This window comes from Anastrepha ludens, chromosome 5, assembly GCF_028408465.1.
Source record: "Anastrepha ludens isolate Willacy chromosome 5, idAnaLude1.1, whole genome shotgun sequence".
Taxonomy (NCBI): Eukaryota; Metazoa; Arthropoda; class Insecta; order Diptera; family Tephritidae; genus Anastrepha; species Anastrepha ludens.
Genome location: NC_071501.1, coordinates 95,562,909 through 95,574,658, shown reverse-complemented (window position 1 = coordinate 95,574,658; position 11,750 = coordinate 95,562,909). Strand labels below are relative to the sequence as shown.

The 11,750-nt window shown below is 39.7% G+C and overlaps 2 protein-coding genes across 2 annotated transcripts; one reads left to right on the top strand and one right to left on the bottom strand.

Annotated features, from left to right (window-relative positions):
- Nucleotides 1-444: 444 nt before the first annotated feature.
- LOC128863033 (uncharacterized) lies at nucleotides 445-5,452 on the bottom strand. The gene is made up of 3 exons (XM_054101928.1): nucleotides 5,138-5,452; nucleotides 2,503-2,605; nucleotides 445-2,439 (listed from the first exon to the last, which is right to left on the bottom strand). Exons 1-3 carry the CDS (start codon nucleotides 5,290-5,292, stop codon nucleotides 853-855), a joined length of 1,845 nt encoding a protein of 614 aa, XP_053957903.1. The 5' UTR covers nucleotides 5,293-5,452; the 3' UTR covers nucleotides 445-852.
- Nucleotides 5,453-5,786: 334 nt separating this feature from the next.
- On the top strand, nucleotides 5,787-9,442 carry LOC128864397 (synaptotagmin 1-like). Its single transcript, XM_054104032.1, has 4 exons — nucleotides 5,787-5,808; nucleotides 8,591-8,810; nucleotides 8,894-9,147; nucleotides 9,205-9,442. The coding sequence occupies exons 2-4, from the start codon at nucleotides 8,600-8,602 to the stop codon at nucleotides 9,334-9,336; spliced, it is 597 nt and encodes a 198-aa protein (XP_053960007.1). The 5' UTR covers nucleotides 5,787-5,808; nucleotides 8,591-8,599; the 3' UTR covers nucleotides 9,337-9,442.
- Nucleotides 9,443-11,750: the final 2,308 nt, after the last annotated feature.

Below are 11,750 nucleotides of genomic sequence, written 5' to 3'. Positions count from 1 at the left end.
CTAACCTACGGTTGGGAAACATGTATCCCTAAAGCTAATGACGGGAAGTTACTGATGCGTTTTTGAAAAGTTGGTATGGATAACGAAAGCACGACAAAGAAAGTTTTTGAAATGACATCAGAAGAAGCAAGAAAGAGACGATGGTTACAAGACGTAGAAGATGATATATTACGAAAGACGAGAGTCCAACAACATAAACCGATCGGGTAATGTAGATAAAATGAAGGCGTATCAAGAATGATAGAGAAAGAGATTGCGCCTACCGAATTCGCCGCGTTCGTAGGAGCCCATCAATAAGGATACAAAAGGAAGAGGTATAACTTGCTAGTGAAGAAGAAGAGTAAAACACAAGAAATAATACGCACAAATACATACTTTCAAGCCACGGCATCTTCCGCATAAAAACGCAAAAAACTGCATTTGTAAGCTTTATATTCATCTGTGCTTTAACAATTTAAAAGGCGGCACTATGTTTTCATTAGTTGGCTTGGTTTAAATCTCACACTCACAATATTACCAGCCACTCACTGAATTTTCACAAACATGTAATTTCTCCTCCTTTTGCTTCTTTTGTTCGTTTTTTTTGTATTGGTAAGGGATCTGACGTCAGGCTTGTGAAAATTGCGAAAAAAAAGTAACTGTTTTGGAAAGACACCACCGTCAGTACTCAAATCGCCTTTGTAGAAGCAGATATTCGAAAGAAGAGAGTCCCACAACATATTTATCAACAATAACTACGGCAAACATGCTTTTCAGCGGCAAACATGCTTCCTTATGCAAATAATATATTGATGAAGATGAGGAATATTTTTTTACATTACATATATCAGCTATTAGTAGTCAGTTCTTCTGTCAGTCAGTCTGTTTCAACACAATTTCACTATATAATGGTGGTGGAGTCTCTGGTCTACGACGATGAGGCGTTCTTGTTGCACTACTTAACCCTCCCAATTCACCGTCCAGGTTGAGGTCACTAACACCGTCTGGACTATCAGGTGCATTCGGCGATGAGTTTGTTGTATTGCGATCACGATCACGATCACCAAAGTGTTGGCTCAGCCTGTTATTGAAAAGATTGCTGCGGCTCAGGCGCCGTATCAAAGTCGCCGTATTCTCATTGATAGTGCGATAATACTGATGACGTGCAGGTCTACCGAAGAGACGTGATATGAAATTATTGCCACCTGGATCAGCCAACTGATCATGACGTACCACAGCGTGTTGCACTGATGAATGACGGCACTGGCGCTGTCGCTGACGTCGACGCGGCGGTTGTGGCAAAACAACTGGATAGCGCTCATGGGTAGATGTGGGCCCTGATTCTGGCTCAGGTTCTGGATCTCGCGTTGAAGGCCTTCGAATGGCGTCTACTGTTGAACGCGAAGCACGTGGTGGTGGTAATGGTGCTGCTGCTTGGCGCACTGCAGCATAGTGGTTGTTGTAGGGATCTTCCACTTGTACGCGTTTTGCTTTTAAAGAAGCACAACGCCAAATACAAATTATACAGCTACCAATAAATATAGTGAGTGCTATGCCAATGGCAATGCCACAAATTAAAGCGAATAATAAATCGAAGTTCGAATACTGTTTCACGCTGAAATCGATTGCATCGTTGAAATCATTTTTCGAAAATGGTTTACTCCAGCCATTCTTATAGCACCAAAGGCGACATGTTTTGTTCATAAGTTCTGATGATGAGTTGTGGGCTATTAAGGACTCATCACCTTCCTCGTTCTGATCCACATCGAAGTCTGTGTAGTAGTCTTCATCTTCATCGGAGGAGAGTGGGAAATGCCAGCCAGAGAGATCACCACCTCGAATGGCATCGTCAAAGTTCTCTGGTGAATCACCAACATCGCCTTCATCTTCCATGCCTGCCCTTGTTTCATCTACTAATTCCATGCGTTCCAATTTTTTCTCAACAGCCATTGCACTTTTCATTGCTGGGTCCGCCAGGGGGCAGTTGCTGTAAATAATCTGAACATTTCTCGCCTTCAGCTGCTTAAGGGCTGTCTGCAGTGTTTGATCACAGTTTAAATTATTTTCTTCCAAGTTTAGCTTCAGCAGCTGGTTCGGCGGCTGCTTAGCAAATTTGTCAATCGTAATTATGAGATTGCGCGCCAAATCGAGCTCTTGTAATTGCGGCAGTCTGCTGTAGTGCTCCGGTAGGAGTACATTAATCTGTGCATTCGCCAAATTGAGTGTGCGTAGTGATTTGCTGTGTACGAGCGGCGCATTGGCCAGGGTCATGAACTTATTACCTTCCAAGTTGAGAGTGTGCAATTTACGATTCGATTCGAAAATGCGCGGATCGATGAATTCGAGACGATTGTAGGAGAGATCAATAGCGCGAATGCGCTTCAATGGCACAAAGGCATCTAGGAAGACGGTGTGTAGGGCATTGTGCGCGATGGTCATATTGATGAGGTGGTTATAGCCCTGAAAAATAAATGTTTAAGTTAAAGGGTTATATAATATGAAAGTGATTTCTTGGTAGTTTACTTGAAAGCAATTATTGTCCAGTTCAGTAATGTCATTGTAGCTCAAATCCAGAGATTGAACTTCGTAGGGTACAGCAGAATTTGGATTTATTAAACGACTTCCGCTGAAAAACAGAAAAAATGTAATGCTGTGTTAGTGATAATTTAATTTTAATGAAAAAGTATTAATTACGGTAATAATCACTTTGAAAATATCTATAAAAAAAAAACAACTGGTAAGTGGAAAGAAAAAATGTAGCGCAATAAATGAATGCTGCTGAGAATATTTGAAGAGAAAAAAGCTTTTAATGATGAAAAATAATAACCATTCAACTGACCCGTTGTCATTAGGCATTTAACCGTGATGATGCCGCGCTCGCAATCGCTAATCTGAAAAATAATATTATAATAGTTTGGATCCCGAGGGGTTTGCACCCATTTTTTTTTTAACTGCATTTAACTTTTGTATCTATGCCAATAGCTAAACTTTTTAGTGATTGTATTGGGGTTTACTGGGAAGTTGTCAAAAAGTATGCCACGGTCAACAAGGAGCTCTATATTGCCCAGCTACAACACGTGAGTAAGGCCATTCCGCTGAAAAAACCTAATCAACATGGTAAATTCATACTTCTTCACGACAACGCAACGCCCCATGTTGCAGAAATCGTCAAAGCCGCACTCCAAGAGCTCGAATGAGAGGTCCTTCGGCATCCGCCGTATTCTGCGGACCTTGCACCGACCGACCTTTTTCGTTCGCCTTAAAACTGGCCCAAAAACATCTTTGACACCAGACCAGCCCATTTTTGGCGGAACGGCAATAACAAATTGGCGGAGAGGTGGGAAGAGGTTGTAAACAGCAACGGCGAATACTCGTATATAATTGATTAACTTATTGACATAATTATTGTATTTTATTTAAATATAAGTCTTCGGTAAAAACGCTACCATTATTTCCCAACCTAATATTTTATGCCTCCGATCAGTTGCAGGCGGGGGCCTCGGAGTGATAATTTAACTTTTGGAAATAGAAAAGGCATATCAAGTGAAAGATTTTATTTTGATAAGCCCTTTTAACGCATGCTGCCCAAAATGAACGGATCAGTGGGTATAGTAGCGTAGCGGAACTTCTTATGACCCAGGCTATGCCATTAGCAGACGTAGGCAGAGAAAGTCTGGTTGGAAAAGCTAGGTTGGGCTGAGCCGATGCGCATTTCTTCCGGCCACATCTAGCCGATATATCTCATCCTTTTCGCGCTATAGTATCACATTCGAGAATTGTTGGTTTCTCGAGTATTATGTACTATAAGCCATCTTTAGCTGAAATACGTTTTTCGGCGCCATCTCTATACAAAATTAGTCAATCCAATTTAAGAACAGTAGTCGAAGTTTCAATGACAAGCAGTTGCGAAATACTAAAGTTTTGTTTTTTGTTTTAAGGAGGTTAAAATCAAAATGTTAGAAACATCATCAATGGAGCCGTCGCGCCAGTGATATATGTGGCATGCTTTCACTAACTCTATAACGTTTCTCTTCCAAATCCATCAAGATGGTAGTATGTATTCGCGTTTTCTGTTTACTTGTTGGCTAATATTTGAGGTAAGCCTATGAGTCCAGCGACCATTAGTTGACGAACCCCATCTGCTTCGCCATTAATCCATTGAATGCAGTCACTCTGCAGTTTTTTCTTCTAATGACAGCTTAGTTACACGGCTGCTATAGAGACGGCTCAATTCCTTGGCCTGAATGTCAGCTAGTAATTTGCCCGCGATAACGCTTATTGCGTTCTGACACCGTTCTGTATCCATACGCCATCCATATTGCACTTTGGCGAAGTACCTGTGCTGCGTATTGTATGCTGGACGTTTCGGCTCCGGCTTATAGAGGGGTAGCATAAAGGGCTACTGAGTCTGAAAGGGCTACTCAGTCGATGAAAGCCGTCTCCTACTGCCTTATAGTCCGCCAATATTTCGCAGCGTTAGTGTTAGCGCCCCATTAATGTTAGCGCTTTTGAATGCATGCAGTTGAATGAATGCATTTTTGATGTTCAGTGTAATATTTCGCATTACTTCAAATGTAAGTGGCCACCGCTCCTTGTTTCATCAGACAGCGGCTTCTTCATTATTGGCCACTGTTTAAGTTATCCTTCTTGCTCTTGGTTATCTTTAAAATGAGGGAGGCAGTTCCTTTCTGTGTCTTCGTTTTTTTCTCACTGAAAAGCTCAGCACATGAACGACTCTGAGGCTTTCTTTTCTAAAGGCATTGCTGGCTCCATGACTCACGCTCACTTGCAATCGATTTCCTTAGGTATATGAATTGATTTAAGTAAATTTCATTTATAGTATTTTTGTTTTCAGTAGTCGTATGCATTTAGTTTATCATTGAATTCGGCTAAAATATATCAACACCAAATGGATATGTGTAACTAAGTTGTTCAATGGGGGCAAACATGCACTAACACACGCATGCAAATATGATTACCAAATGAACAACAAACAAAATTATTGAACTGACTCCACAAAATTATGAGTCAAATAGACAAACATACATACGTACATATATATGTAAATAGTTATATTTGCTTTCTTTTTTTCACTAAAACAAAGTGTGAGTCACTTTTCACAAAGCAAGTAAAGACAAATTTAAAAATATTTGCTTACCTGCAGTCTGCGTGATTGAAGTTATTCTTTAAAAAACAAATACAATAAATTGGACACACTTTAGGTGGCCCGCACTTTGCCAGTTGAAGAAATATCGTAACTGCGAAAAGTGTGAACCAAAAACGGAAAGTTTCTTCAACTTGAGAATATCGCATTTTTTCGAAGATTTATCGCTAACTTCATTAGATGGGAACTAATCAACTATAAGTATTATTAAGATTATAAACAAAATACAATTTCTTAATAAAACTTCGCCATTTTTCGAAAGTATTTGGGTAGTCTTAGTTAATTATCTACTTTTTAGCTCCATTCAGCTTCGTTGTTCGAATCGCACTAAGAGTCATTCTGCGTTGCAGTTGAGCTGTGTGAATCATTGAAGTAGCCTACGCGACCCGCATGAGACAATTTAGTTTAAAACTACTAAAAATAAATTATCTACATATTACTGCAATAGGTTTCGCGCATTATACAGCGCATACTATGCCTTACCTAGCGCACTTTCGCTTATCAGAAGATTTTAGTTTGCCCAGATAAGATAATTCGTTATCTTGCTTTTGTGAAAGTTCGAAACATTCAATGTTTATTTTCGAAAATTCAGCAACTTGCATTGCATTGAACTACCTATATTTTAGTAACTGCGAAGGCGTAAGATTATTCATAACTCAAATAGCGTGAGGGCAGAAAATATCAGGTCAGTCCATAAGTTCGTGCGTTTTTTAAAGCTGGTTTTAAAATTAATAAAAAATATGTTCAAAGTATTTATTAATCAATAATATGCTTTCTTTCATTATTTACAATGTCTTCCCAACGTTTAGGCAAATTTTTAATTCCCTGCTCAAAAAATTTGTTTGTCCTTGGAACAGCTTCTATAGCTTCTTTTGAGGCGTACCTCTTGAGGAGTAGTTATTGTTGCTCATATGGGATTGAGGTCCACGGAAAAGATGATAATCACAAGGTGCAATATCCGGAGAGTATGGTGGATGCGGCATTAGCTCCCATTCGAGCTCGTTCAGCTTGCCTAATGTTTGCCTTGCCGTATGAGGACTTGCGTTGTCGTGGTGAAACAAAACTTTGCGTCTATTCACTAAGGACGGTCGATTTTTGTTAAGTGCCTCATTCAGGTTTGATAGCTGATAGGGATAATAATCAGCAGTTATCGTTTGGTTTGGCTCCAGAAGTTAATAATAAACAATACCGGCCATATCCCACCAAATAGACAGGTGAATCTTCTTGGGGAGAAGGCCATCTCTAGGGGTCGGTTCTGGTGTTTCATCTTTATCTAACTATTGGCGTTTGCGAACAGGATTATTGCAAAGGACCCATTTTTCATCACCAGTAACGAAACGGCTAAAAAAACTTTCATTTTCAAGCCGTTGCAGCAGTTGAGAATACTCATTCACTCTCTGCTGAAGGTTGGCGACGGAAAATCTATGCGGAACCCATTTTCCCAGCTCTGAAACCTTTCCCGACTGAACCAGGTGCTTGTGAACTGTTCCATGCGATGAATTTAACCTCTAAGCTATCATATCGTCTGTCAAATTAGGCTCAGCTTCCATGAGTTCGAGCAAGGCGTCGGAGCTCAGGACTTCAGGACGATCAGCGCGCAGGGCATCCCCCACATCGCAGTTACCACTTCAGAATTTTGAAAACTACTTTTGCGCAGTCCTTACGCTCACGATATGCTCTCCGTGAATAGTGTTTTTTTCTGCAGCAGTACTGGTTGCAATTCGACCACTTTTATAAAAAAAAATACAAAATACTGTGGGCAAAAAGTAAGGTGAATTTGGTTGTAAAATGAAAAATCTTTATTTATTCTTGTAAATAAATTGCATCCCCTTCAAAATAATCCCCTCTCGATGAAATACCCTTATGCTAACGATTTTTCCAATCCCCGAAACATGCCAAATGGTCCATTTCCGGTATAGCCATCAGCACCTTCTTCGATGCAGCTTTTATCTCCTCAATCGACTCGAAACGCGTTTCGCGGAGTGGTCTCTTGAGTTTTGGGAATAGCCAGAAGTCACATGGGGCCAAATCAGGCGAATACGGTGGTTGCGGAACGATATGCGTGGAATTTTTGGCGAAATGGTCACGAAGAACGAGTGCAGTGTGAGACGGTGCATTATCGTGATTCAAAAACCAAGAGTTTTTGGCCCATAATTCTGGTCTTTTTAGATGAATTGCTTCACGTAAACGAAGCATAACGCTCAAATAATATTCCTTATTAACAATTTGGCCAGGTGGAAGGAATTCATAGTGCACCACACCACGAAAATCGAAAAAAAATGTCATCATGACCTTTATTTTTGAACGACTTTGACGTGCTCTTTTCCGTCTGGCCTCGCCTTTACCACGATATTCGCTTGATTGGTCGGTTGTTTCAGGGTCGTAAGCATAAATCGAAGTCTCATCTCCCGTAATGATGCATTTAAGCTTGTCTTGATAGTCTGAAAGCATTGTTTCACACTCATCAACGCGACGACTTTTTCCAAGAAATTGAGAGTTTTCGGTACCAAACGAGATTTGACTTTTCGTAGGCCCAAATGGTGTTTCAAAATGGTTTTCACAGATCCTTCTGATATTCCGATCATATCAGTAAGGTCTTTTACAGTCAACCGGCGATTTTTGAGCACTAACTCCTTCACTTTATTGACGTGTTGGTCATCTGTTTGACGTCGATGGTCGTCCGGAGCGCTCCAAGTCATCAACACGTTCTCGACCCTTTTTGAAGTCTTTGTACCACTTATAAACATTTTTCTGCGACATGGTCGAATCACCAAATGCCTTCTGCAACATGCTAAACGTTTCCGCAGCCGAAATTTCATTCCGCAAACAAAATTTGATGGCACTTCTCTACTCAATCAAATCAGACATTGTAAAAATCGAAAATGCACTCTTGGTCGTTTGGTAAACACAAGCGTAAATATATTACTGATAATGACATTCACATGAAAGTTGGCCCAGATGTTATTAACAGTGCTGCCAACTCATGAAAAAAATAACTACAGCGAAATTTTAATCCCGCGAAGTTTGACAAATAAATTCAGCTTTCTTTTTGCCCACATGCTCTTACGGACGTTCGAAGATTCCACTTTATTTTTTAACAACACGTGCTTCTATCCGCGATTAAAATCACTTGTTGAATGCACAATATATCAAAGAAAATATAAATAGTTCCGTTATATTCCGCGAAAAATTTTTTGTATGCAAAAAACGTAGAAAATGGAAATTATGGGTAAAATATGCCCGAACTTATGGACTGACCTGATATTTGTGTTATTTGCGGAGCTTTCACAGAAATGCCTCGTATTACAAAAAAAAAAAAAAATAATAATAACAATAAATAATGTGTGAATCTCAAAATAACACCTCAGTTGGGAAAACCCTACATCATATTCTTGGGCTTGCTCACTTAATTTAATAAAATCTTTCTTCCATCTTTTCTACTTTCAGCAACAGAAAATGCCGCCAAACGCGAATGCGAACACTGAAGAACAGCTGCCGGAGGAGTTGACGCCCAGTCTGGAAGCGGCCAATCAAAAAGTAGAGGAAACCACGCAGCGTGAGGTATTCCGTGAATTAGCGCAAAAACTAAAAGACCAGCAAGCGGAAAGTCAAAAAATGTTCACACAGGCAACCACTTGGACACCTAAAACTACAACAGAAGCCGAGGGTAAGACAGACAATTACACTTGCAAGCATACATACATACATATCTACAATCTGGTACAATTAATTAATATTAACACTTTGCAGAGGAGCTCACCACAACAGCTATCTCCACCAACCAGAAAATTGACGAAATGCTCACTGAGGTGATTGCCGAGAAGACCAGCCTGCCCACATGGGGTGTAGTGGCCATCATCATATTGGTATTCCTCGTCGTCTTTGGTATACTCTTCTTTTGTGTACGCCGTTTCTTGAAGAAGCGACGAACCAAAGATGGTAAGGGTAAGAAGGGTGTCGATATGAAATCGGTACAATTATTAGGATCGGCGTATAAAGAGAAAGTAAGTATCAACAACGCCATCATATCTTAGTAGTTATTGGGTTCTGGTATGTCATAGGTTCAGCCTGATATGGAGGAACTCACCGAAAATGCTGAAGAAGGTGATGTCGAGGATAAGCAAATCGTGTGCAAGTACAAAAAATACAGTAAAAGCACAGTGGAGCATAGAAAACGCGAACGCGTAAACTAATTTATATGGTTGCAAAATAATTCAAAGTATACCTTTTACAGCTTTCAAATTTTAACAATCTCAATATTTAGTAGCAAAAATTTAAATACTTATTTTTCCGTCTAAAATATACAACTCAATTACAATATATCAAAACTAAATTTCATGAGTTTTAGCGCTGCACATAAAAATTGCATTTAGTTTTTTGTTAAAATTTTGTAGATGTTTTCTCATTACGCTCCTCTAAATCAAATTTGAACTTGGACAATATATTTAGAATTATTGATTGGTACTAGTGTTGCCAGAATTGTAATAATTGTTAATAATATATAAGTCAAATACAATATAGTAATAACAACAATAACAAGAGCGTAACGCTTACAAACTGGAGACTTGAAGCCGGAGATTTCAAATGTACGCCAAGAAGGAATTTCTTACAACATTTTAGATGCCTCACCTCAAAAGCTCAAAAAGTTCCTGGAATATATTCAGAAATTTCAAAATACAAGTTTATCCCTCAAAAATGATATTATCGCCTTCACTGTAATCCCCATCAACTGCAACGCCAGCGTGCGTGCCATCATTTAATGCAGTTCTCGAAACATTTCTGGAACTCTATTTTCGTTATAGCCATCAGAGCCATCTTGGATTTTTCCATTACTTCATTTCGGCTGTTGCAACGCCGAAGTGTTTCCCCGTAGTGGGTTTTTGACTCGATTAAATAGAAAACTTACAGGGAGCCATATCAGGTGACTGTGGATGGCATTCGTTTCATTCTTGGTCAAAACTTCACTGTTAGTGATAGCACTGTGCGACGTAGTGTAAAATCCACAAGTTGTTTTCCCACAAGCCTATTCTTTTTTAGCGAATTGCTCTACGTAAACGTCTCATAATGTCCAACTAATAGTCCACAAGGGCGTCAACTGGTGATTGTTACTGAACCTTTTTGATCAAGGTGCTGCATTCTTGAATGGTTTCTAGGTCAAGATCTTCTTTTATTAAAGGAGGAACCTACAATTTTGTTCCACCTCTGACCGTCACATAGCTTTTTGTTAAAAATATTGTACATAATAGCATAAACGCAATCGGACGTTTGCCACCAACTGTCCAGAGGCGAACGCTGTTAAAGAAGACTTTTTAATATTTAATGCCCGCAATGGAGATCGCTCTCGAGATGCTCGAGATTGCCTATGAAGTGCAGAGAAGGAAACGGCAATGGATTGGTCACGCACTGCGAAAAGAAGACGTTCAACGTGACTAAACAAGCGTTAAGGTCGAGCCTGTTCCAACAAGCAGGACATTCAGTTGGAAGACTTCGTACAACCCGACGATAATCAACCGAATCCGAAATGGCAACTCTTAGCTTTTCGTGGAGCGAACTGAGGGTTATAGCGCAAAACCGTACTCGCTAGCGATTTGGGATTGTTGAAGTCCTATGCTCCATGAGGAGTTAAAGGAAAACATATATATATATATATATACACATAAACTATTCGTAGATATTGACTTAACTAGAGAGTTGTTAAGCGTTTTTCTAGTTTAGTTTGAAATCCTTAAAATGACGTCCCAGAAAAGCTAAAATTTGAATCACGAAAGTAAAATCTGAATCACGAAAGTAAAGTCCGAATCAAAAGCTACTCCGTGGTTGAAGAATTCACTGAAAGTAGAAAGCTGATAACAAAACAGCCTATGAGGGGGTGTCTCCGAAATGAAGAAGGGTTGTTGAGCGTTGAACACTACTTCTGTCACTGCCCCGCTCTTGCCAGAATGCGACATCGTTGTCTAAACTCTTACTTTTTTGCTTGTCTGGTAGACTTGAAATCTGCAACCATCCACAGTTTTTTATCAGAGATGCAAAGTAATTTCACTACATCGGAAGTTAAAGAGAAAACTTGAGTCTAGGTAAGTGATATCAAGGAATAAATTATACATACATTTAAATGGCATTCTCAATTGAAAATAAACAAACTATATAAGAAAATCATATATCATCATAATGCATATTACATATATCGTTTCTAGTCGGAACATAGGGGGCAGAACAAAAGTTTTCCAACGATTTCTTTCAGCCGCTATGTGTCGGATTTGGTTCCAGGTGGTGATTGAAGGACTCTCGTGGAAGATTGTGCGCAACCAAGTTTGACGAGAACGACCTCTACGTCGAATTCCTTGCGAACTCCATTGAAAATCCATTTTGGCAGCATTATCGTCTTCGCTGCGGAGGGTATGTCCAATCCAATTCCATTTTCACCTTTTTATTTCGGAATTAATTGGGCAGTTTTTAATAAGCAGAAGAAGTTCCATATTGGAGATTGTTCTCGACCAAAAGATACGGCATATAATTCTGCGGCAATTGTTGACAAACGATTGAAGACGTCAGTTTATGTGGTCAGATACAAGCCAGGTCTCAGAGCCATATAGGGGGACCGATTTAA